This window comes from Pholcus phalangioides, unplaced genomic scaffold, assembly GCF_987345545.1.
Source record: "Pholcus phalangioides strain wild (caught in Gottingen) unplaced genomic scaffold, Ppha-v1.0 ptg000004l_1, whole genome shotgun sequence".
Lineage (NCBI taxonomy): Eukaryota > Metazoa > Arthropoda > Arachnida > Araneae > Pholcidae > Pholcus > Pholcus phalangioides.
The window spans coordinates 22,929,712-22,954,722 of record NW_028301597.1 but is presented as its reverse complement, the minus strand read 5'-3'; the positions used below and the strand labels follow the sequence as shown (position 1 = coordinate 22,954,722).

The 25,011-nt window shown below is 35.0% G+C and overlaps 1 protein-coding gene across 1 annotated transcript in view; it reads right to left on the bottom strand.

Moving 5' to 3' along the window:
• Positions 1-17,107, bottom strand: part of LOC149086774 (potassium channel subfamily T member 2-like) — a 292,063-nt gene extending 274,956 nt beyond the window's left edge. The window contains exon 1 of the mRNA XM_089231146.1: positions 16,835-17,107. Within this exon, the coding sequence (XP_089087272.1) occupies positions 16,835-16,944 (110 nt within the window). The 5' untranslated portion in view covers positions 16,945-17,107. The remainder of the gene's footprint in view (positions 1-16,834) is intronic.
• Positions 17,108-25,011: the final 7,904 nt, after the last annotated feature.

Below are 25,011 nucleotides of genomic sequence, written 5' to 3'. Positions count from 1 at the left end.
TGAATGCGATGTATATAATGTATACAGGGTGTCCCGTAAGTGCAGGCTTTTAGGTATGCGGCTTTTATCTCATCAACCATCCGTGCAATATGTCTTTAATTGGAAGTTAGAGGAAAATGGGAGCGTATACAAATTTAGATTTTTTTCCTATTTTGTGAGACACTGTATTTTCATTCTCAAAACTGGTACAGGGTAATTTTTGAACACCTTTTGAGCATTTTTTAGAATTGGAATCATACCTCTACGACGGCCGGTTGGTGAGATAAAGGCTGCATTAGTACTTACAGGACGCCCCGTGTATAAATTTTTAATGCCAAGTTGCATAATTTGAGTCGTAATAAGGAATAATTTCTTAGAGCATGTTTAACGTAATTTTTGACTCGTATATCATGTCCATTACATACACGCTTTTTTATATAGACGTGAATGTTATATCCTACTGACCCCATTTCGTATTTGTAACTGATAGGCGAATGAAAAGGCTCTTGCGTGAAATATTTATCTAAATATTATGGCACTAACCGTTGAAGAAGAGAAAAACCTCCATTAATAAACTTGAATATTCAATTAATCATTCAGAGCTGAAAAAAGAAAGTGATCCTGAACATACTTTACAAAGCAATAATTGCGATAAAAACGGAAAAAAAAATAAGCTGGATGTTTCTATCAAGTTTTCTGGGGAAATAATCCAATAATTATGTGTTTGTTCCATCTTCCATGTTGCATTTCCATTAGATTCATATCTATCTTTTATTTTTCTCCTGATGGAGCTCGTAATGAAAGCTTATTGATTTTTCGCATGACGAAGAATATACTGCTGCGGTTGATGCAAATGGATGTGTAATTTAATGTTATTGCATGGGGGAAAAAAAACACTAAAAAATTTGTGTAAAGAGAAGAGAAAGATCTAAATCCCCCTTTGATGTTAGAGTAAGAGTTTTGGGAAAAACACAACTATATTATTTCATTATGTTTGAAGTCGAATGAAGTTTATGTAAAGTATTTCGAAAACTAATATCAAAAGAATTTCGCGCTTACACAATATTTACTTTTGCTCGGAATCTTTTGTTCTGCAAACCGGTAATTTTGATATCGCTAGCCACATTTTTTATTATACGGGGTGTTCCATAAATTCATAAATGGTTTAAAAATTCATAAAATTATTGAAGAAATTGGTGTATTTGAATGAGACGCGAATGCGAGCCTATCTCCCACGTTAAAAAGTCTCGCCACACAGAGCAACAGGCCTACACAGCGACACAATTATTCAATCATTACACTTCACTCATAGTTTGAAAAATTTATGGCAGATGGCAACACTAAATCAAGCATTACACAGAAACAAGCAAACGAACATTTTCCCGGGTCCTCGAGCACCTGTTAAAATCTCTTCGTTGAGAGAGAACGGCGGGTCACGATCTATGGTGAGAAGGAGGAGAATGTATATTTAAATGTGGTTTGCGGAAAAGTTATTCTCACACGAGAAGGATTTTTTTTTTCGGTACAGGAAAAGTTGTAGTTAAAATGTTTGTACATAGAGGGCGCTGCAAGAAGGTCTGGCAAGAGTTATTGAAAAATGACCCTTTCTGCAATCTCGTCTGTGTCCGAAACGTTCGTAAATCTTTCGTCGACGCCGCTTATTAAGAGCAAGAATGATGTCATCATTCGGGTATTGTTATCACTTTTGAAATAAATGAAACGGACGATATCATAACATGGGAAAATATTGTTTATTGTTATCGGGTCTTCGGATAATGCCATCGAAAGTTTTTTCTGCACATTCTGCAGCTAAAGTTATCGTTATCAGGCTTCAAGGCTATGTTATGAGGCTAGAAGGCATTCTTCCCCCCATTCTTCGTTCACAAATATTTCCGTGATGAATGTGATAACCAGTCAAAAAGTTCCCCTTTCTGGAGAATAACTTTTTCACAAACGTCATTGAAATGTACCGATTCCTCCAATTTTTGTGAAATTTTAAACTATTTACGAATTTATGAGACACCCTATAAATATCTTTCGAAATTTAGTCACCCGATTATTTGTTTCCCGTTAAGTGAACTTCGCAATTCAACAAAACGTTTTAGTGCGTTTTTCTATCTTTAGAATAACTTTAAAAAAAATGAATGAATATTATGTTTGGAAAACAAAACCATTATATTTAGAAGATCTTTGACCTAACACTTTTGAAAATGAGGTCGTGCATTATGTTCACTTTACCAACAGCAAAATGGTCAGCCAAGTGGAAACATGAAGCGCTCACTCATCGATCAAATTTTCCAGCAATTTATGTAACCATCGCCATTAGTAGCAATTTACTCAGTCGAAAACACGAAAGAAATAGTGGTTATTAGATCAGTGGGTGAATGAGCAGTGACGGGATTTAGTAAACGTACTGAGGGGAACTGTACAATAGTGAATGTTTATTTTATGCAAATAAAATCACCAATTACCGCATAAAAATTGTCCAAAGCAAGTAAAGTTTCCAATAATCTAGGCCCAAAAAATATTCCAATTCAAGAGGAGTTGCCAATTACAGCAAAAAAAATTGTCCAAAGCAAGTGAAGTTGCCAATTAAAACCTTAAAACCAAAAAAAAATAATCCCTTCATAAAAATACGGGATTCATACGGGATACCTTCAATCATCACCAAATTATTAAATGCAAAAGAGATTGCCAATCACAGTAGAAAAAATCAACAAAGGCAAATAAATAACCCCTTTCAGATTCAGTACTCAGAAGGTTTTCAATTTTCGATAAATTGCTGAAAAATTGCCAATGGTGAAAAATAGAGAGCTACTGCAAGTCGCAATGCATTAAAATGTAATTCACCAAAAATAAAACGTAATGTTTGTAAAATATGTGACAAATAAATAACAGTAATCATGGGACTATAATTAAATGAATCATAACTATCATAATATAATATATAAGTCATGAAAATAATCCTGATTCTTGATTTCAAAGATTCAACTTTGAAAATAAGGAGGAAAAAAACGGTACATTTTATAAAAAAAATACTGCGACAGTCAAAAGTACTGGCATGTCCCGTAAAAAACAGGCCATATGGTCACCACGTATGGTACTTGTAAAGCCCAAAGCTGGACTTTGGCCGGCCCCTATATGTAGATCCCTCCACATAATTATATATATATATATACACTGCTGGCCACCCAAATTGCAACACCAAGAAAGACAAGAGATATCGCAACAATATTTATTTTGTAGATAACATGTTGACCAAGCATCAAATGATTAAATTTATAGACTTCTGTGAAGTGTGGTTCCTGCCAAAATCAGTAGCCAGAGTAGCCGCCATTGTTGGAGATTACCGCTGCCACACGCCTCGGCATTGATTCAAAGAGACTTTGGATGTGTTCTTGGGGTACAGCAGACCAAGCAGCTTCCACGCGTTGCCAAAGTTGATCTGGTGTGGCAGCTGGGGATGTAATCTGGGTCAATGGTTGAGCAACCATGGACCACATGTTTTCTATCGGCGAAAGATCCGGAGAGCGAGCTGGCCAGGGAAGCAATTCAATCTGGCGATTGACGAAGAACCTTTGGACAATACGTGCCACGTGTGGTCGTGCATTATCCTGTTGAAATATGGCTGTGGGCAAGCCCTGAAGGTAAGGAAGGACAACTGGCTCCAACACCTCGGAGATGTAGCGCTGGCTTTTTAAAGTACCGGCAATGCGTACTAGAAGAGTGCGAGAGTGATATCCAATACCGCCCCATACCATAATACCCGGTGCAGGACCAGTGTGGCGGTGCATAACGCAGCTGTTCAGCATCCTCTCTCCACGGTGTCTCCAGACTCGAATCCGACCATCGTGGTGTTGCAGACAGAAGCGTGACTCGTCAGTAAAGACAATTTCATTCCATTGTGCCGTCCACATCCTTCTTTCATCGCACCATTGGCGGCGGAGACGTCTGTGGTTCTGCGTCAAGGGTAGACGAAGCAATGGACGTCTTGCGGACAGACCACTCTGCTGTAAACGGCGTCGAATGGTACGCGCAGACACTGGATGATGCGGTACAGACTGAATGTGCTGTGCTATGGTTCGTGATGTGGCTGAGCGATCCGTCACTGCCATACGCACAATACGCCTGCCATCACGTGAAGTGGTGCACTGAGGTGGATGCGATCGAACACGTCGGTCCGTCGTACCCTCCTGCATCCAACGATCACATATCCGCATTACAGTTGTTCGGTTTCGTCCAACACGACTACCGATTTCCCTGAAAGATAGTCCACAATCTCGGTAGGCCACTATCCTTCCTCTGTCGAACTCGGATACTTGATCAAAAGATGATCGCTGTTTTCTACGAGGCATAATTGATCGTTTTTTTGAAAAAACCACAAGAAAAACGCAATTGCCGTACTTCAAATCGTCGAAATCTCCAAGCCTTAAATAGCGCTTTGAAGTGGCGCCACAGGCGTGCGTGATGTGCGTCTGCGCTGAAATTCTAATCATTTGCATATCTCACTTCCGCTAATGCATGCTGTAAATTTCATATTATTTGCATGCTTCCTTCAGGGTGTTGCATTTACGGTGGCCAGCAGTGTATATATATCACTAAGATATCGATATTCAAATTCCTTTGATCGTTAGGGCTGCTAAGCTCCACATAATAATTATGGTTAGCTATGACTAATAATAAATGGCCATAATTATCACAAAAATATACACCAACTTGGGGATGACCCCGAATCATGGAGATTGATAAAAAAAGAATATATGAGGATCGATATCTAAGGACAGGCCAAAGAATGACAAAATCCCGAATTTTGGACCTTGACCTAGTCAACTGAGCCTGCCAGTTCGCGAACCAGCGAACTTCGGGATTGGCAATGACGTATATAAGTTGCTGGCCCACGAGCGGCAGAAATACCGCATATCTGACCCAAGGAGTGAAAAGGTTGTGCATCCTTGTTTTCAAGGATCAAAATTCTTCAAGAAGTTTGCCAATTTTTTTTTTTTTTTGTGATAATAAATTATGTAAATTGGTTAATCAGTATATAAATACAGAAATTTTTACCAGTCGATCTGTTTTTCTAATAAGCCATAAAAATCAATACAAGAAGAAATTATTTGAAGATAATCCCATACTTTTCAAGAAGTCGCTCGATAAGTCAAAAGCACACGAAGACTTATCGAGCGACTCAAGAAGAGATAGATGATAGAGCAACGTTTACTTCCTATGCTGTATAACAGATTTCAAGGATCTCCTAGAGAACTCGAAAAAATAAAAAATGTTTTACTACTTTTGTTAGGAAAGCAAACCGAGTATATATCCCCATGAGACATTGCTTTACGCCGTAATATTTGCAGAAGCGCACGTGACCAACCTTCCCAAAATCGTGCTGCTGTCGACTCCGTGTGGATAAACATTCCATTACCGTTTATGTATTTTTTTTTATTTACAGTATGGGTTGAGGTTTATGTCCACAAAACCATTCGCGAATCTATATGAAAAATCTATATACAGGGTTATATACTGCTTTATACTCGCGAACCGTTGACCCCAGAGCCATGCTTCCAATTAGAAAATGTATTTAAATAGCGTGTAGCCTTCAGTACGTCAATTCATGTTGCAATGGTTTTTTTTTGTATGGTTATTGAAATAAAAATGTTAACTTTTTATACAATCCCCGCGTGCCCAAAAACGTAATTAGAAAATTGTTTCCCTGTCTTTCCTGATGCCAACTAAAAAAATTCCCCGTTTTTAAGTGCAATATTCGTTGAGATATTTGAATTCAAAAATAAAAGAAAAAATGGGAAAGAAAAGCGTAAACTAACGGACAATACTTTTTCCCCCCTATTTTTTTATGCTGTTTTTTTCTCATCTTTTCGCTAATTTCTGAATTCAAATATCTCAACGAATACGTCACTTGGAATCGTGGATTTTTTTTTTTTGATCTAAAGAAAGAGAAGAAAACAACTTTCTATTCGGGTTTCTGAGAACAGGGTGTTCGTATAAAAAGTCTCTTTCATGACTGACGTATCTGAGTTCTACACGTTATTTGGATACTTATTCCGATTGGAAATATGACTCTAAGGTAAACGATTCACCGGCAAAATGCGGCAAGATGAACTATGGAATCACTTTGTAAACCTAGAAATCGGTGGAAGAGCAATTTTATTATATTGGTGTACTGAAATAATCATTTAAAAACCCAGATAAGTCATGAGAGTGTATTTTAATGTAAAACTAACATGAAAGCCGATACATAAAATCTGGTTACAAAGCTATAGACTGATACCAGATGAATTTATCGAGATAAATTTAAGAATAAAATATTTCAAAATAATTCTCACCGTATCAATGAGCAATATTCAATATTGATGAATTGATGATTCACAAAATATTTGTTCTGTACTAGAATTCATTTTGCAATTCATTATTTATAATCTGTTTAATTTAATGTTTTATAATGTTAATGATATATATATATATAGAGCTCATGAATGAAGTGGCAGTTTTTGTTCTTTTCGATGAAAAAGTATTGATGTCTAACGGATGTTGCGTACATTTAATTTCATTCGTGATATTTTTAAAATATTTTTCCCAGGAATACTTTGAATAAGCTTGCACAAAAAATTTCCACAAATTAATATCCTAGTTCCTGTTGAGGTGGATGGTAACTGTTGGAGTAAAGATGTACTTCCAGCCACATTTCTTTTCTAAAATTTTCGTCAACTTAAAGATGGTGCGATGTGACTCTTAAATTGTCATCATCTCTATTTTCTTATACTAACCATGACTTCAATACATTACTGCAATTTAATTAGGAGAGCGATTATGGGAGCGTATGAGCTTTCTCATCTGCGGCACCCCGATGTACAAATGAAAGTTCACGGCCCCAAATTAAGTAAAATCTTCTCTTCAAACTCCTTCCAGATATCTCAACATTATAAGCAACTGCAGAAATGCATTACAATTTTATTAACTTGTTAATAAAAGCAATATACAGTTGACGCTCGTTATAACGACCCCACGTTATAGCGACCATTCCATTGCAACGACAGGTAGGATAAATCCCAAATGTATTCATAGAACGACTATCATATATGTTTTGCATTCGATATGAAAATCCTTCCAATATAACGTCCGTTTTCGATGGGACGAAAGGGGCCGTTATATCGAGCGTCGAATGTATCATTTACTGTTCATAATTTGGTTGTATAGAAAATAGTGTTGAGAAAAAAAATTACAAACTCATTAGATAATTACATTTTCTTGAGAGCACCGAATAATTAAGAAAACGTTTCAACTGACAAACCAAGAAAAAACTAACATGGAAATAATTAATTAGTTCATATTCGAGCAAGCATTTATGGAACTAAATCTTTTCATGAAGTATCTTTTGATTTTTCAGGAAATTTTCATTTCATGGGAATTCAATTTGTTTCAAATTACTTCAATGGTATTCTATTTATGTAGTGTAATATTTATTTAGTCTACATTTTTTAACATCAAAGTAAACGAAAAAAATGTTCATAAATGCACTGTAATCATTTGAAACTGCTGTTCTGTATATATATGGTGATAGTTCAAATTTGTGTTGGAAAAATGAATTGTGTGCGTATTTATGAAAAAGTGCAAAATTTCCTGCCTGAAGTGCGTTCAATTCTGTGAAAGAGGATATAAAACATGTCTTTGATCAATTAATCATGAAAAGGTTAGAGTTTTTACTCTACCTACCGTTGGAAATTGTATTGTACGTACATTAATTAAGAATCATAGATAGGACCAACCGACAACAAACAATCTATAATGCATTTTCAATCGAAATTGGAATCCTCTCGTCCCTGAATATACGTCGCAAGAAATACGCAAACAAATAATAATTAAAATCGATCGAAAGTTGATACTTGTTTTCAATTAATTATATTTTGTTTCCCAAGTCTTGGAAAGAGTATCGTAATTCCTTTCCCCACATTGTACTAATAGAAACGGGTCAGCGTTACTCGGAAATAGCGTTTTGAAGTTTGTGCGGACGTGTAATCCCCTATTTTAAAGCTCCGTCCCAATAATTACAAGATATCGATTGGGAATTCATTATCTTTCAACCAGTTCTATTAGTGAAAGGTAAGTAGAAAAAAATAAAATATTCTATGACCCTCTTGTTCAATGTTTCTAGCCTCTACAGATAATTTGTTTTCCCTTTCGATGTTTTATGGATGCTCGTAAATATGACGATCAGTTCTATAATTTTGTGAACGACTGTTATGTCGTACACTTAATGTGTACTGTGTATCATGTGAAACAACAAAACCTGAACAAACATGATAAAATTTTCATCCTCCCATTACATAAAAATATAATACAGTCAAAAATTTTTCTAATTAGAGCACAGTTGGAGCTGCATGAACGTTGTACAGTCGATGTTCGTTCCCGAACCCCTTCGTTCCGCCGAAAATGTGCATTATATAGGGGGTCGTTATATCCAAAGTAAATTATATATATTAGTCATTCTATGAAAACATTTGGGACTTATCTTGCCGGTCGTTGTAATGAAATGGTCGCTATAACGTGGGGTAGACTGTATGTCCACCTTTATCGCGTGAAATAAATTAAATTTTCTTCATCAATTTCTTTTAAAATAATATGTTTTCACGGATGTCACGGGGGATTTTTCCGAACAGATAGTCAGTATAGGAAAGAGCTTGCCATCTATTGTAAATACTATAATATTTGCAAAAAATTGGGAAAAACAATTGGTTAACTCTCTATGGCAGAGGTCTTTAACCTTTTTCTAGTCACGAGTACTGCCTGTATCAATCACCGAAAGAAGACCTTTTTTGAAGAAGGTTTGACATACCAATGCATGAAATCAGGATGACTGATTTCAATCCTTCAATGCAATTGTACAAGGTAAAACTTACTTGGTACATTGATCCGACGCTCGCGACCACGAAATCGGACGCGAGCATCGAATCCTGCACTTGCTTCAGGGAGCAACTGCTCGCGAGTAACGGGTTGAAGATGCCTGCGCTATGGTCATGTGCACTCTTCATTTTTTTTCTTTTTGGTGTTTTAAAACTCGCATCTTTTACTGTTATTTCAGTACAAAATACAGCTGTATGCGTGCAGTGTATTTTTGTTTTTATTTCTAGAAAGAGTTTTTATTTGTCGGTTTCATTTTTTTTTTTTTTGAGATCTGCTGAAATTTCAACTGCAAATAAAAACCACAAAGGCCGCAACAGAAAAAATTGTCCAACGAGGTGGCTGGAAAAAGATGCCCATAAAAATATGGATGCCGAATATAACCAAAATACAGCAAACGAATATAAAGCATATATCACGAAAGACAAAACTAATAATTAATACTATATAATACACTGCTCATAATTACGGTTGTCTTATAAAAGTATGTACAGCTTTTTTCGATTTATCCTAATAGGTTTATCGTACGTTTATTTAAACGTGGCAATCGTGTAATTCATGACCCTAGAGGTAAGCTATTCCATTTATTCACAACCCTATTAGAGAAAAACTTCCTGCGACACTACAGCCTAGAATTGTCCCTTACTAAACGAAGTCTCTCCTTGTCAAAGCAGTCGGTTGGCGGTGCATTGATAAATCCTGGTCCATCGTATCCATCCCGTTGAAGTTTTAAACACTTGTATCGCATTCCTCCGACACCTGCGTTCCTCCAATGTAAATATATTAAAGAAATCAAGTCTCTCTTCCAAGCCTTTTGTGGTAATAAAAGCACGCGTAGCTCTTCTTTGCACCTCCTCACCCAAGTCTATGTCCCTCCGTAGGTACGGTGTCCAAAACCTTACGGCATACTCCAGTCCAGGACGAACTTAACCTCGGAAAAGCGGAAGAATGCCTTTAGGAGAACGTGAAGAGACTTTTTAAAGAATGAAACAGAGCCTTCTTTTCTCTTTTTTGACCACCTCTGAGGAATGTTCTGTAAACCTAAGCCACTCGTCAATGAGAATGCCCAAATCGGTGTCCCTAGTTGCATCCGGAATAGTAATATCATTTAACTCGGAAACGTGGGTTGCTCATACCAAAATGAGCGACCATGCACTTATCAACACTGAAAGTCATGCTTCATTCATTAATCTATGCTGCAATCATATTCAAGTTCGTCTGGAATATTTCCCTATTGCTTGGATATCTGACTACCCTCATTAGCCCACACATCTGTGAATTCGCCAATAATCCCTTGGATATCCTAATCGAGTTTATCAATAAAAAGTAAAAAAAGTATGGGCCCAAGGACACTTCCTCGAGAGACTCCACTCTACGTGGTCAGGGATTTATAAAATCGAACAGAATTGAGGGGAATGAAAATAAAATTGAGGATAAAAACTGTTCAACTGCCCAATCAAGAAATTAGGCAAATATAGCTTTAGACAGATGAAAACCAACGATTTTAACTCAAAATAAGGATGTATTTTTGTATTTTGAGTTAGATTCATTGGTTTTCATCTTTCTACACTATGCACTGAAAGTGTTTCCTTTTGTAAATATCGTTTTTTTTTCTAACATACTTTCCACACGTTATAAATATAGATAGAAAATACATATATAGAAAAAAAATCAGTATTCAGTACTTCAAAAAGTATTATTTACATTGTATTCGAAGATTACTCTCAGGCTAAAATAAGCATTCAGCAGATCGATTTTACCCTATAAAACGGTATCTATTTTTATTAATATTATTTTATTATTATTTATGTATACTCCACCGAAATGTATCTTCTGACTAAATATGTGAATTTCGAATAAGCAAATTTTAGAAAATACAAATACAACCAACAATATATCCTGTACCATTCATATACACGTTATAAACAAACACTATGTTCCTTTAGCTAGCAGTATTAAGTTTGAGGAAAAAATTAAAGGAAAGTATTTAAAGTTCAAAAATTACAGTTTTATACGTAATTTAGGAAGAATTTAAAATTTAAATATGCCTCGAAAAATTCATTAGAATTACTCATCATCAGAACATTGTGATAGATCTTTTTGTCTTGTTCATCATCATTATGTTATTTAATCTTTGTTGCCTTTTTCCTAGATATTATTTCAGCTTCACTATTCAATCACTTTATTATTTTAGGTTTCATTTTAATGAACCAACTCTACGTGGTGATTCAGAAAAGATGAGTAAAACTTTAAGAGGTGATAGTACACACCAATACGAACAATTGCCATCAAAGAATGCATGGTATAACGCTTCGAAACGGCCGCTCCACAAACGTTAAAAACGGCATTCCTGTTGAAATTTATTGGGAGAAAAATAACATCATGCATGCAAATGTAACCTGGAGAGGAAGAAGGAGAAACTGTATGCAAATCTGCGTCACAGTGAATAAAAGACGCAGACCTGCATCAAACCGGGAAGCAAGAAAGGACCCCGTTCAGCACGGCTGCCGATGCAAGCGCACAAATGTTTTCGCCTGTGGGGGAAACGCTCATCGTACATTCGAGCTGCCTCTGTGGTACTTCCGTTTGCAGCTCCGTAAATGAAATGCCTGTCCCCTTTTTAAGTATCACTAAAGTGCACCATTATTCCATACGTTACAACTGCTAGAACGGTTGCACGCTGAAATAACTTCGCAGAGCTGGCGTCCGCATCTTTTATTAAATGTGACGCAGATGTGAATGCAGTTTCTTCTTCTTTCCCAGGGTACATTTGCGTGCATGGTGTTCTTTTTCTCCCGATAAATTCAACAGAAATGCCGTTTTAACGTTTGTGGAGCTGCCGTTTCGAAAGTGGCTAGCGCGTTCACGTTTCGTGTTAGACTGCCCATTCTTTGATGACAATTGTTTGTATTGGTGTGTACTGTCACCTCTTAAAGTTTCCCCCCATCTTTTTTGAATCACCCTGTATGCACCAAGCAACGCTTTTATGAACATGTTAGTAAACATCAACTCAGTCCACAATTTGTGAAGACAAGTGCCATCTTCACAAAGGTCCGCAATAGTCAGTTATCTCTCTGAAGGTTATATCAACAAGAAAATAAAAGAAATCTTGTTCATCAAAGACATTGATATAGTAGTTGATGATGTTGACTGTTATATTGCGCCAATTTGTTTCGAAGCATCTCACGCGATGACTTCCTAGCAATGCTTCGGCCACAAGCTTCTATTCGTGAAGAAATTGGTAAAAAAAAAATTGACTTGCCTGGACAAAAAAGTCTTAATTGCTAAGGACTATCTCAATACAACTGACATCCGTGACTTCCATCAGATAGGTTTTTCTACTTTTCTTTTTATCACGCACTGCACGCGATTTCGTTTTCCGATTGGATAACGCTAAAAACTGCCAAATAATGTTATCGATCGCATGCAATAAAAATATATCCCATGCAAAAGAAGAAAATATGCATTTAAAAAATTCAGTAGAAACTGCTATAACGTTATAATACTACACTGCAGTTATGCTGTATAGGAATTATCCGATATCGACACAACCTACCTATAAATAATAGATGAAGTGTTCTCAAGAAAGAATAAAAATACGTGGTAGGGGGGGGGAGTATGTGATGAGCTGTAGCAACAAAAATGTGACAGAAATGTGTCAGGAAGAGAATTTTATCGATGCCAACGTTGGGAAGAAACAGTTGGGGGTAGAAAGAGAAGCAAAATTGGCAGTTTACGACGTGGAGATTCACCAAGAAAATTAGGTTATAGTTGTTGCCTTGTTACGAAACATAAAAGAGTTTTTGCCCTTGATCTTTTGTGGATACCTGAGAGTAACAAATACCGTAAACAATGTAATTATTTGAAATTATATCAATGACTTCTTCACCGAAAACCCGAATTTTTGATTAAAGATGAACGTTTCATAAATGAAAAGAGAATTCAGATTTAACGTTTTTATCATGGAACTATGTAGTTTTTTGTAGTTGAAAAACAACTTTGTATTATTTTATTCTGATTTTTGTTAATATGCATGTTACGGTAAATGTGATGAATGCTGTTGTTACACATAAAATCAATTATTATCAGGCTCAGGAATCAATTACAATTTTTAACCGATTAATCGACCTTTAATCGAATATTTTTTGTGATCATAATAATATTAAGATGGTATAAAAAATATGTTTTATTGATATCAACTCGCCTATCCTGTACATGTAAACAAATATAACAATAGGTAATATAGAAATTAAGGTTGCCCGCTTCAAGCAATTTAATACGTTAAATAATTTCTATAACCTGTAATTTCTTCATTTGGATCTTGTCGTTTTTTTAAAAGAAATCAATTATTTTTGGATATCATTCACTGATTTCGAAACTACTTTCGATTATACTGCTCGTTGCCTGCCTACAAACTCCTCTCGAATGGTACTTGTGAGGAGATGAGCCGATGCTTCCAAAAATAAGGAAAATGTATTGTTCATGGTGGAAACAATAAATTTTTGTTTTGTCTTCTAAAATTCCCACCAAACTCAATTTGAAACTGAAATTATCAAGTTCAGTTGAATATAATTTCATCAAAAATATTGATTCAAATATTTTAAACATGGTCACTTATTCAAAATGTTCAGTATAAAACATGATTCATGACATCTAATTGTTTTTTTTTTCAAAAACATTAAGCTAATTCACAAACTTTTAATAAAAATTTTAATCGAATTTTAATTGAATTGATTGAGTCAATTAACTCAACTAAAATTGTTAACTGCGATTAACAATTGATCGATTAATAAAGATTAATCAGACTAGCCCTAGTTATTATGGATACTTACCAAGCATTTTGGTAAGCTTGATAAATTTCCCTAAATTTATAAGTTATACCTGCGATTATGCGTAGTACCTAAGCGTCTGTGAATCTGATAAATTTCCCTGCATTAATCACTTTTACCTATGATTATGAATAATACCTAAGCATTGTGTGTCTTTGGTAAACATGACAAATCGCACTATATGATATATTATACATGATAATTCATACATGTACTGTATCATTATATCGGGCACGATCGTAAATTTCTTTATCATTGTATCGGGGTACGATCGTAAATTTCTTTATCATTATATCGGGCACGATCGTAAATTTCTTTATCATTGTATCGGGGTACGATCGTAAATTTCTTATATTATATCAGGGTCTGACTATATTCATCATACATACTAGATTCATTGGGATTTTTTTTTTCATATTTATCAAATTCACCAATTCCACTAGGTTATTATGCATATAACAGGTAAAGGCGATAAATTTCAATTCTTTATCAAATTTACCTGCAACATTTGGTTATTATGCATAATCGCCGATAAAGGTCATAATGTTTCCAGTATTTATCAAATTTATCAACGACGCTTGTGGGTGTTATGCATAATCTCCGGTTGAAGTAATTTATCAAACTTACCAAGACTATTACTTAGTATGCATAATATCAGGTCTTTTAATAATAACCGTTTATTATGTATAATAACCAATTTATCACATTTTTACCGTAACATATACACTAATACCTAACAATGATATACAGTCGACGCTCGTTATAACGCCTCTCATCGTTCCATCAAAAACGAACGTTTCATTGGGAAGTTGTTACATGGAAAGTTTGGAAAAAATAGCTTTTCGAGAGAGAAGAAAGTATATTCCCATATTTGGACAGAATAAAAAAAATATATAGGTCTATTATTCGTTTTGTTGTAATATGTGTTGTTTTGTTTCATATGTGCAGTTACAATGAAACTTACAAATCAGGTTAGAATTTAATAAATAATACAGTGAAATCTCGATATAACGATACTCTGCAGACCTAGAAAAAATATCGTTATGAGGATTACCGTTATATATATAAATATATATATATAATATATATATATATATATATCGAGAGACAAAATTGTTAAACATTATAATAAAAACATATTCAAACAAGACTTGCAAAAATATTGCTGTAGAGGGATTTATCGTCTGTAATGAAATTGTAACAACTAATTGCATGCACCGCACTTGTTTACTCTATTCTCCTATAACCAAGGAACTGAAAGAGACCGGGGTAGAACTGAGTGCGGACGTTGTATTGGACTGAAAGGTCTTCGTAGATCGTTATATTTGATGAAAAATAACATAGGATGAATGTGAAAACAATTTGAGAATTTATCGTAATGGTCGTTATAATATCACGGTCGCTATAACACACGGTCGTTATAGGCAGCGTCGACTATATTTTGAAAATTTAGCAGACTATAGATTTAGCTCAATTTGCAAGTTTGATTATTTTGCATGTTCAGCTCAAAAATAACAAAATTTCCATGTCACAATTCACGAACGAGAAAGTTTATATTTGCTATTCAATGGTTATGGATGTACTGCATTCATATATGGGAGGGAGGGGGGGGGGGGGTTAAAGTCAGTTTTCAACCATTGTGAATCAAGTCCAGAAATGCAATCTAGAAGTGCCAAACTGTTGAAAGAAAAATTAACCAAGTCTCTCAGCTTCGATAGTTCATCACTAGATTGTTAAATTCTGAAATTTTTAACATGGGACTCTATGACAACACATAATTTTACTAAAATATTTTTTTCCCCGAAATGAGGATTATTGCCTTACCCCCTCTGACTTTTACCCCCCCCCCCCCCCATGCAAATACAAAAACATCAAAGGATTGATCGGCAGAAATGTTGGTAGTTCCCAGATTTTTTCAAGTTGGCAAAATTCCAGATTACGATTTTATTCGTTTGTACTAGTCAAGTGACGCAATATCTCGAAGCCGAGGTTGTTAACCTTCGATTCAAAATCAAAATTTTATATAAGAGAGAGGGGGGGGAATGAATATATATATTTCCATAATTATCTTAAATACACCGTAGTTCATTCGTGTATTGCAGACCGTATAGATATGAGAATAAATCTTTAAATTAACGTACAATTATGTACATTCATCTCACAGTTGGATTTTAAAACCATAAAAACCCCAAAAAATCACGTTAACTGCATAATTAATGCATAATTTACGCTCAAATGTGTTTATAACTTATCGAAGAATGAAATAAATCTAAATAATGAATAAAAAATATAATGCATCTTCCTAGTGTTTTATAGAAAATATATTCGTGCGTCTCATATAAAACTTCCATTATAAAATTTATAATCTCTTACATTTATATTCAAGAAAATATACTCATCTTTTCCTCAATTTTCAATAAATTACAATGATAAAGCAAAAATTTATGAATGAGCAAGATGCCGATAGCAAAATTAATCACATACTGCAATAAACAAATTTGTTACATGTGAAAAAAAATTCTTAAATTGCGAGAGAATTTTCTATAGAGAAAAGATTCATCCAACTGGTCTCCATAGAAAAGATGTGAAACAAAAGGTTTGTTTATGTCCATTGGACGCGCACGTGCCGAATAAACGTCATCGTTCACATGAAGAACACATATGTGCAAGTGATAGCTTTGGCACAACCGTGGTCAGCGGTGTATTTCGAATATAAATAGCGGATAAACCATGTTGATGTTGATCGAGAATCTAGCGATGGATTCAGTCCGTGAAATAGATCATTACGCAAGGTCAGCTAAAGTGATCGTGAATCGATACGAACGTTGTTTATCCTCCTGTATACGTGATTTCTGCATCCGGATTCGGACGTGATCTTGAAATAGCAATTTAAAAAAAAACCCCAGAAACATAAACATAACGGAACTAGTTCATTTTTTTGAATTTTTTGTATATTTTAATCTCTACGGGTTTTTCCCCCCTACACTGTAATCGACCGGTTCGATCAAATAAAGTTGGTGCTGTGGGAAAAGATGGAAAACTCTATACACACACACAATGTGAGCGAGAGACGGATAAAAGACATTGAGAGAGGAGAGAGATCTCTCCCTTACCTTTGGCCGTCGTCTCCGAAAGCAAAATCTCCTAGGATCAAATCTCTCAGCCTATACCTTGGTGGTAATGGAGGCACAACACCACTTTGCATAGCATTATTAGCAGCCATAGTATTATTGTTTCGTATAGCAAAAGCACGCGCAATTCTATTGATTTCGAGCAAAGAAGCAGCTCCCGTCGTAGTCTCACCATGTGCTATCTGTATGGTGTGCGGCCGACGCCGGTTTGCGTCGTTTTCCAGAGGTTCCGTTCCGGCGCCGCCTATCCTATCTCGGCTCATGGTGAGACACAAAACGGGCAAAGCACTCACTCCTTTTCCTTGTGCCTTTTTTTCCACCTCTCTCTGTCTCTTTATTTCTTTTCAGTTTTTTTATTCGGTATTACGTTTGCTCAGATTGCGCATGCTCGGATTGTGCTTGTTCCTTTTTGTTTTTCTTATGCACTTCTTTTCAGTTAAAACGTGGAAGTAGAAAAGACGAATTAATGAAATGATTTGATTCCTTAAACCAGTTTTTCTCGACGGATGGGCCGCACGCAAAAAACTCTATAAGGCATTATCCACCTTCTCTAATGAGGTCCAAAACAGAATAAGTTCAAATTTTATATGTACACACACACAAATACACATACAAAGACCACAACAGACAAATTGCCCCATCGAGGTGGCTGAAAAAATTATGTCCATAAAAAATATGGATGCCAAATATAACCAAAATACAGCAACCCAAAATAAAAGCGAAAGAAAAAACTAATAAATAAACATATAATACACTACTCACATAAAAAATATTATGGTTGTCTTATCTAAGTAGGGATAGTCTCTAGATTTATCCCACTATGTCTATCGTACTTCTTTTTTAAAGTATCGATTCTGTTATAATTCACGGCACCCGAAAAATTAAGTGTAAAAACTTTAATTAAAATTTTTACGATTTTTGTGTATTAAACTAATAGCATTCAGATCTTGACAACAGCGTGTTTTTCATAAACATTTTCCTAATTAACTTCCTTCCAATCATAAGAACAATGGAAAATTAACTAACGTTGAGTTGAATTAATTAAACAAATTAATTAAAATTTTAATCAAATTTTAATCGAAAAAGGTTTTCGTTAGAAACACCGAAAATCCACCAACAAAAAAGTATACCTATTTGTGTTTTATTTTGATTTTTTCTAATATTTTTTTCCATCATCGTATATTCATATTTTTTTTAAATGAAATTATAATTGTGTATAAGAAAAAAGGCGATATAGAGAACAAAATTTATTAACAGCTCCAACGAAAATGCCACATTACAACAATACAAATGAACACAGAAAAAAAAATTAACACATAATCAAATCGGATTGTAATACAATCTTTTCAGAACCAGGTTAGAATGACAATGCAATTTTTATTTATTTGAAAAAAACCTTTTTACTAACATCGAATTGAATTGAAAAAAATTCTAGAGAAAAAAAGTTTTTCTTTCAATAGCCATGGAAACCAGCCATTTAATAAATGTCTCAAAAAATGAAAAAAATAATAATAATATAGAAAAATTGGAATTGCCGTTCGAAAACATCACTATTTATTGATATTATTATGTTTTTCTTTTTCGAAACGCCACTAATAAAAAAACGAAAAAAGAACAACAAATTTCAACAAAAAAATTCAGTTAAAAATGAATTATTTTCATTTTCAAGAAATAAATATTTTAACGTTTCTTTTCGAAATTACTAGGAATTCGCATCGTGATAAGTAATGCATGTATCTGATGTCTTTGGAGTTTATGTATGTGCTTTTATTATATGAAAAATCTGAAAACACACACATATAAGAAAATTATACATGAAAATAAATGTTTTCAGGGAGGAAACGAATAGGAATACCCCTGTCTTAAAATTTTAAAACCACGTTGTGAGAAAAATTCGTCGTAATATATCATTTCCGAAGAAAGATCAGAATCTTCCGATTGTGTTTCTGGAAAAGATAGATTCATCTTTTCTTTCATATTTTTCTTCAAAATACTAATTGTTTAAGAAAAATGACGATAGAACAAAATTTATTGCAAACTTTGCCGTGAATCCCGCACGATAATGATAAAAACGACACAAAGAAGGAAAAAATAATAATTCACTTATAATCAAAGCGGACTTATAAAACAATCGGTTCAGGTTAAAATGACAAACAGTGTAACTTCAATTTATTTCAAAGCAATTCTCACAAACATTGAATTGAATTTTTAAAAAAAAAATCTAGTAAATAAGACGTAATTTTTTTCTAGCCCCATAGAAACCAGCCAATTCAATGAATGTTTCAAAGAAAAAAAATATCGAAAGATCGGATTTCGTTGCTCGAAAACATCACTATTTATTGATATTATCCTGTTATACTTTTTCGGAATTCTAGTAATAAAAAGATGAAAATGGAACAATAAACTTCAAAGATTTTATTAGAAAAATAAATTATTTTCAAGAGATGAATGTTTTAACGTTTCTTTTCGAAATTATTATGAATTCGAGTCGTGATAAATATGTACGTATCTGATGTCTTTGGAATTTATTCATGTGTTTTTATTATACGAAAAATCTGAAAACATGAAAATTATGCATGGGAATAAGTGTTTTCTGAGAGGAGATGAATACAAATACCCTCTCTTCTCTTAAAATTGTAAAACCACGTTAAAAGAGAATCGTCTCTTTATGAAATTTCCAAAGAAAGATCGGAATCTCTCTCTCTTCTGAAATTTTTTTTCTGGAAAAGAGAGATTCATCATTTCATTCATATTTTTCTCGAGGAAAATGTATAAAAATGCAAAGATACAACAAAATTTATTACAAACTCCAACGAATTGCCCAATTATAACAATAAATAACGATTCAAACACGGAAAAAAATTAACATATGATCAAATTGGTGTGTAATACAATCGATTCAGAATCAAGTAAAAATGCCAGTGTAATTTCTATTTATTTGAAAACACTTCTCACAAATGCTGAATTGAATGTTCAAAAATGGAAATTCTAGTGGAAAAAAAGAATTCATTTTTCTAACCACAGAAACCAGCCATTTACAAGTAATAAATGTTTGGAAAAAAAATAATAATGTATCAAAAGATCGTATTTCGTTGTTCGGAAACATCAACATTTATTGATATTAACTTTCTTTTTTGGAATTACAGTAATAAAAAGATGAAAAAAGAGCAATAAATTTCAGCAATATTATTAAAAAAATAAAATATTTTCAAGAAATAAATACGTTAACGTTTCTTTCCGAAATTACTAGGGATTCGAATCGTGATAAATATGCAAGTATCGCATGCATCTGATGCGTTTGGAGTTTCCGCATGTGTTTTTATTGCAAGAGAAATCTGAAAACATACACACACGCATGGAAATTATACATGTAAATAAATGTTTTCAGTGGGAAAACGAATAAAAGTACCCTTGTCTTAAAATTTTAAATCCACGTTAAAAAGGATTCGTTGCTTTATGTAATTTCGAAAGAAAGATCTGAATCTTCAGATAATGTTGCTGGAAAAGGGATTTCCTAAGAAAGAATCAGATATAAAAATACATAAAAAGAAGCGATGAAACGAAATGAATCCGAATACGTTCCGGTAGTTAATGATATCTCAATTCTCTGAAGTTTCTTTTTTCTTATTCTTCCCGAAGGGAATGTATTATTCACAATTTTGTGAGATTCATGGAAACTTTTTACGATACTGATGCAAAAGAACAAAAGTGACTTAGACTTTTTGATGGATATAATATCAAATATTAATGACTTTGCTCTCGTGTTAATCTTAAAAAAAGAACAAAAAACAGTGTGGAAGTGATATTACCGTTTTATATTTCTTTCGCAACATGGTTATGAATTATCGATATGATTATCTGAAAGAAAAAACACAATAATGAAATTTTTAATGTATTTCTTGTATGTAAAGTAATTTTAACTAAATAAATATAAATTGAACATAAATTTTAACTTTTTTGTTTCTAGATCGAAAAGGAAAATTAGTAGGTAGTGAATCATCCCTCTCCCACCCCGTACTATGGAGAAAATTCATAATTGAGGCAATTACTTTTTTAATAATACAGTAATATTACTGTTAATTCCATCTGTTTATAATATCCATTGAAGTATTTATACAACATTGAGATAAAAAAAAGAGAAAGTAGTCACGAAAGTAAATAGTGAAAAAAACATTAATAAACAATATCAAAATGCGTGTAATTGAGAAACAGGATTAATGCAGAATTATATGTGTTAGTTTTTATCAAGATATTCCTTATAATTAAAAGTGATTTAAAATAAAAGGCGTTTATTGAATTTACATTAACTGATTGAATGCTGCTATTTTGATTCTCAAAATTAGATTCCGTAGGACAAGGGTTTACATACCGCGGCCCAGGGCAGTTATTAATGTGGCCTTTTGGTGACAAGCAATTTCGAATATAACGTATACAGAGTGGAAACTCGAGTCCGTTTTCAGCTCGAATTACTCGCAAAACGTTGGTAGAAGAAATTTATTAGAAGAAGTATCTATTGCGTGCCTATTTTAAATTAGCTCATTTATTTTACTAGGGGTTGTATATGTATGTACCTAGGTACAAAATTTAATTTTCTATATAATCCCTATGTCCCCTGTATTTTCTAATTATAAAGTTGTTGCTCTGTTTCTCCTGAGCCCAATATAAATAAATAAATTATTTGTTTCTAAGTATATTATTCGCTGAGATATTGCTGTTTTTGAAGGTTAAGAGAACACCTAAGAATTTAGAAAAGCACATGGTTTAGAATTCTTTCTGGAGTTTGTCCCTCAATATACAGACTGATTCCGTAATTCCCCTTCCCGCATTCCACTGGCGAACCGTTGATCGTAGAGACATACTTCCAATTAGAAAGAGTATCCAAATAATATGTAGAATTTAGATGCATAATTCATGTTGCAGAGTTGTATAGTTATCAAAATGAAAACAAACTTTTCATATAGACACCGTGTTCTCAAAAACCCAATTACGAAGTAGTTGTCATGTCTCTCTTGAGGCCAAAAAAAATCCGTGTGTCTAAGGCTGGGATTACACTGTAAAAGTTTTATAAAAGTTCCTTTATAAAACTCGAAAAATACAACCAATAAGGTGATTGATTGCATTTGCAAGAATGTTACCAATGCTCTTATTGGTTGCATTTTTCAACTTTTATAAAAGTACTTTTATCAAATTTTATAGTGTAATCCCGACCTAAGTGCAATAGGAAAGAACAGCATAAACAAACGAACAATTCTTTTTTCTTCTCCGATCTTTTAATTCAAATATCTCAACGAATATTAGACATGCGAAATTTTGTTTTTTTGGCCTCAGGAGAGACAGGGAACATCTTTATAATAAGGATTATGAGGACAGAATGGCCATATTAAAAAGTTAATATTTTTATTCTAATAACTATATAACCCCTTGCAACGTGAATGATGCATTTGAAGCCTCTCTCTATACGTTATTTAAATGCATTTTTCACTTGGAAGTATGCCTCTAGGATAAACGGTCCCTTATTAAATTGCTGCAAGGGGAATTTAATTATGGAATCATCTTGCATGCTGCTTTTTTCCTCTCATTTTCAAACATTATTTTTAATGTAAAATAAAAAATTTTAATTATGAACATGTAATTAATTTTACACTTTCCATTTTTCTGAATATATCTAGGTATTGAAAATAATTTATTTTATTTATTTATACAATATTGTTGGCCCTGGGGCCTATACAAAAGGATGTGGCAATATTGCCGATGATGTGGAAAAAAGAGATGAACGACTCGCGAACGTATTAAACATTTTAATCCGTAATTAATCACGACATCACAATTATTAAGGAAAAGAAACATACACAGAGAAAATTGAGAACTAACTATACATGTCGAAAATCCAGAGCGAACTGACTGGGGACGACTCAGCCTCGTGGCTGTAACAAGAAGAAACTACTCGCTCGATTATACAGGCAAAATTGGCTCATCGGGCCAAAACATGCTTTTTACAAAAATTATAATAATCCCCACAGTACTCCCCCCTGAGACCGTAAGTCGGTCAGACTGGAGGAATTCGAAACCTTACAGTTCGTCCAGAACGAGTTGTGACAGTTCGTGGAGGATCAGTTTTTGTCTTGTTCGATTCGGAACAGTTTGCTTCTCTTGTAAGTTCTTGTGGAGTATTGAGGAAGAAGGACGGCTTGAGACGGTCTATCGACACCGTTTGAGACTTGCCATTGACGTCCAAGGTGTAGAACTTGTCAGTTCGTGCGAGAATCTTGTAGGGTCCGTTGTATGGTGCCTGAAGCGGTCGTCGAACTCCATCCACTCGAACGAAGACGTGGGTAGCTGTCGGCAAAGTCTTATGGACGAAGATGTCGTGCTGACCATGATGACTCGCCGGAACAGGTTTCAGGTTCTGCATGCGCTCTCGGAGATGAACCAAGAATTGGTCAGCTCGTGGGGAGATCCTGCAAGAATGAAAATACTCACCTGGCAAACGCAGCGTCTCACCATAGACAAGTTCTGCGGGACTAGCGCCAACATCTTCCTTGAGGCTGCAACGGATCCCCAGCAAGACGGATGGCAATGCTTTCGTCCAGCTGTTGGACTGGAGACACATGATGGAAGCTTTTAGCTGTCTATGGAATCTCTCGACCATCCCGTTAGCAGCTGGATGGTATGCCGTGGTTCTTGTTCTCTCTGTACCCAGTAGACGAGTGAAAGAATGGAACAGCGCAGATTCGAATTGTGCACCACGGTCAGTCGTAACAACCTCTGGGACACCAAACCTTGAAATCCATCCTGCAAAGAAAACTTCAGAAACAGATTCAGCAGTTTGATTAACCATAGGAAACACTTCGGGCCACCGAGTAAATCTGTCAACGCATGTGAGACAGTAGGTGTAGCCTTGCGAAGGTGGTAGAGGGCCAACGATGTCAATATGGACGTTCCTAAACCGAGATTTGGGTAATGCGAACTGTCCAAGTGGTGACTTGACATGTCTGCTGACCTTGCTCTTTTGGCAGGTAATGCAACATTTAGCAAAATGCATGCAGTCTTTTTCCAGAGATGGCCATGTGAATCTGCTTTTTACCAGCTTTGCTGTAGCACGTCCACTTGGATGTGACAGCGAGTGCATAGAGTCAAAAACTGCTTTTCGTAAGCTTTCAGGTACAAGAGGTCGAATAGCACCTGTTGAGACGTCACATTGAAGATCGGGACCATCGGAAGAAACAGAAAATGGTTTCAAGTCCAATCCGGAATTGTCAAGCTTACAGGAATGCAAACTTTCATCGCGTTGCTGTTCCTGTGCCATGAGTTGATAGTCAATATTGACTGGCAGTTCTATGCCTGCCATACGTGAAAAAGCATCGGCGATAGGATTTTGCCCGCCTGGAACATGCTGTATGTTGGTAGAAAACTGAGATATGAATTCGAGTTGTCGTAGCTGCCTGGGAGAACACTTGTCTGTCTTCTGGCAGAAGGCATAGGTGAGAGGCTTATGGTCACAAAGAATGGTGAACTGCCTACCCTCCAAGAAATGACGGAAGTGCCGAATAGCAGAATAAATTCCCAGTAACTCGCGATCGTAGACACTGTAGTTCTTTTCCGTTGCAGTGAGCTTGCGGGAAAAGAAAGCAATGGGTTCAACTGTAGTTAAATGTTTTTGATTCAGAACGGCTCCGAGACTTGTGTCTGAGGCGTCGGTCATGAGAATCAATTCAGCGTCTTGTTTAGGATAAGCCAACATGGCAGCATTAGCGATCATGTCCTTGCAAGTCTGGAAAGCTTTCTCAGTTGCAGGGGTCCAAGCAATAACGGTTTTGTCTTTCTTCTTTTTACTTTTCACCAGGTCATGAAGTGCAGCTTGTTTTTCGGCTGCTTTGTCCAGGAACCTATGGTAAAAATTTATGAGAGCTAAGAAGCGTCTCAAATCATACACCGTGGTAGGCTTCGGGTACTCGGCGATAGCACTGACCTTTTCGGGTAATGGCGATATACCCCTCGAAGATATGAGGTACCCAAGGAAGGGCAATTCGGTTTGGCCAAATACACATTTCTTGACATTGAGGACAACGCGATATTTATTGAGACGTTCAAAAATTTTGCGTAAGTCCTGCAGATGCGTGGTTTCGTCTTCACTAGCCACTAAAATGTCGTTGAGGTAT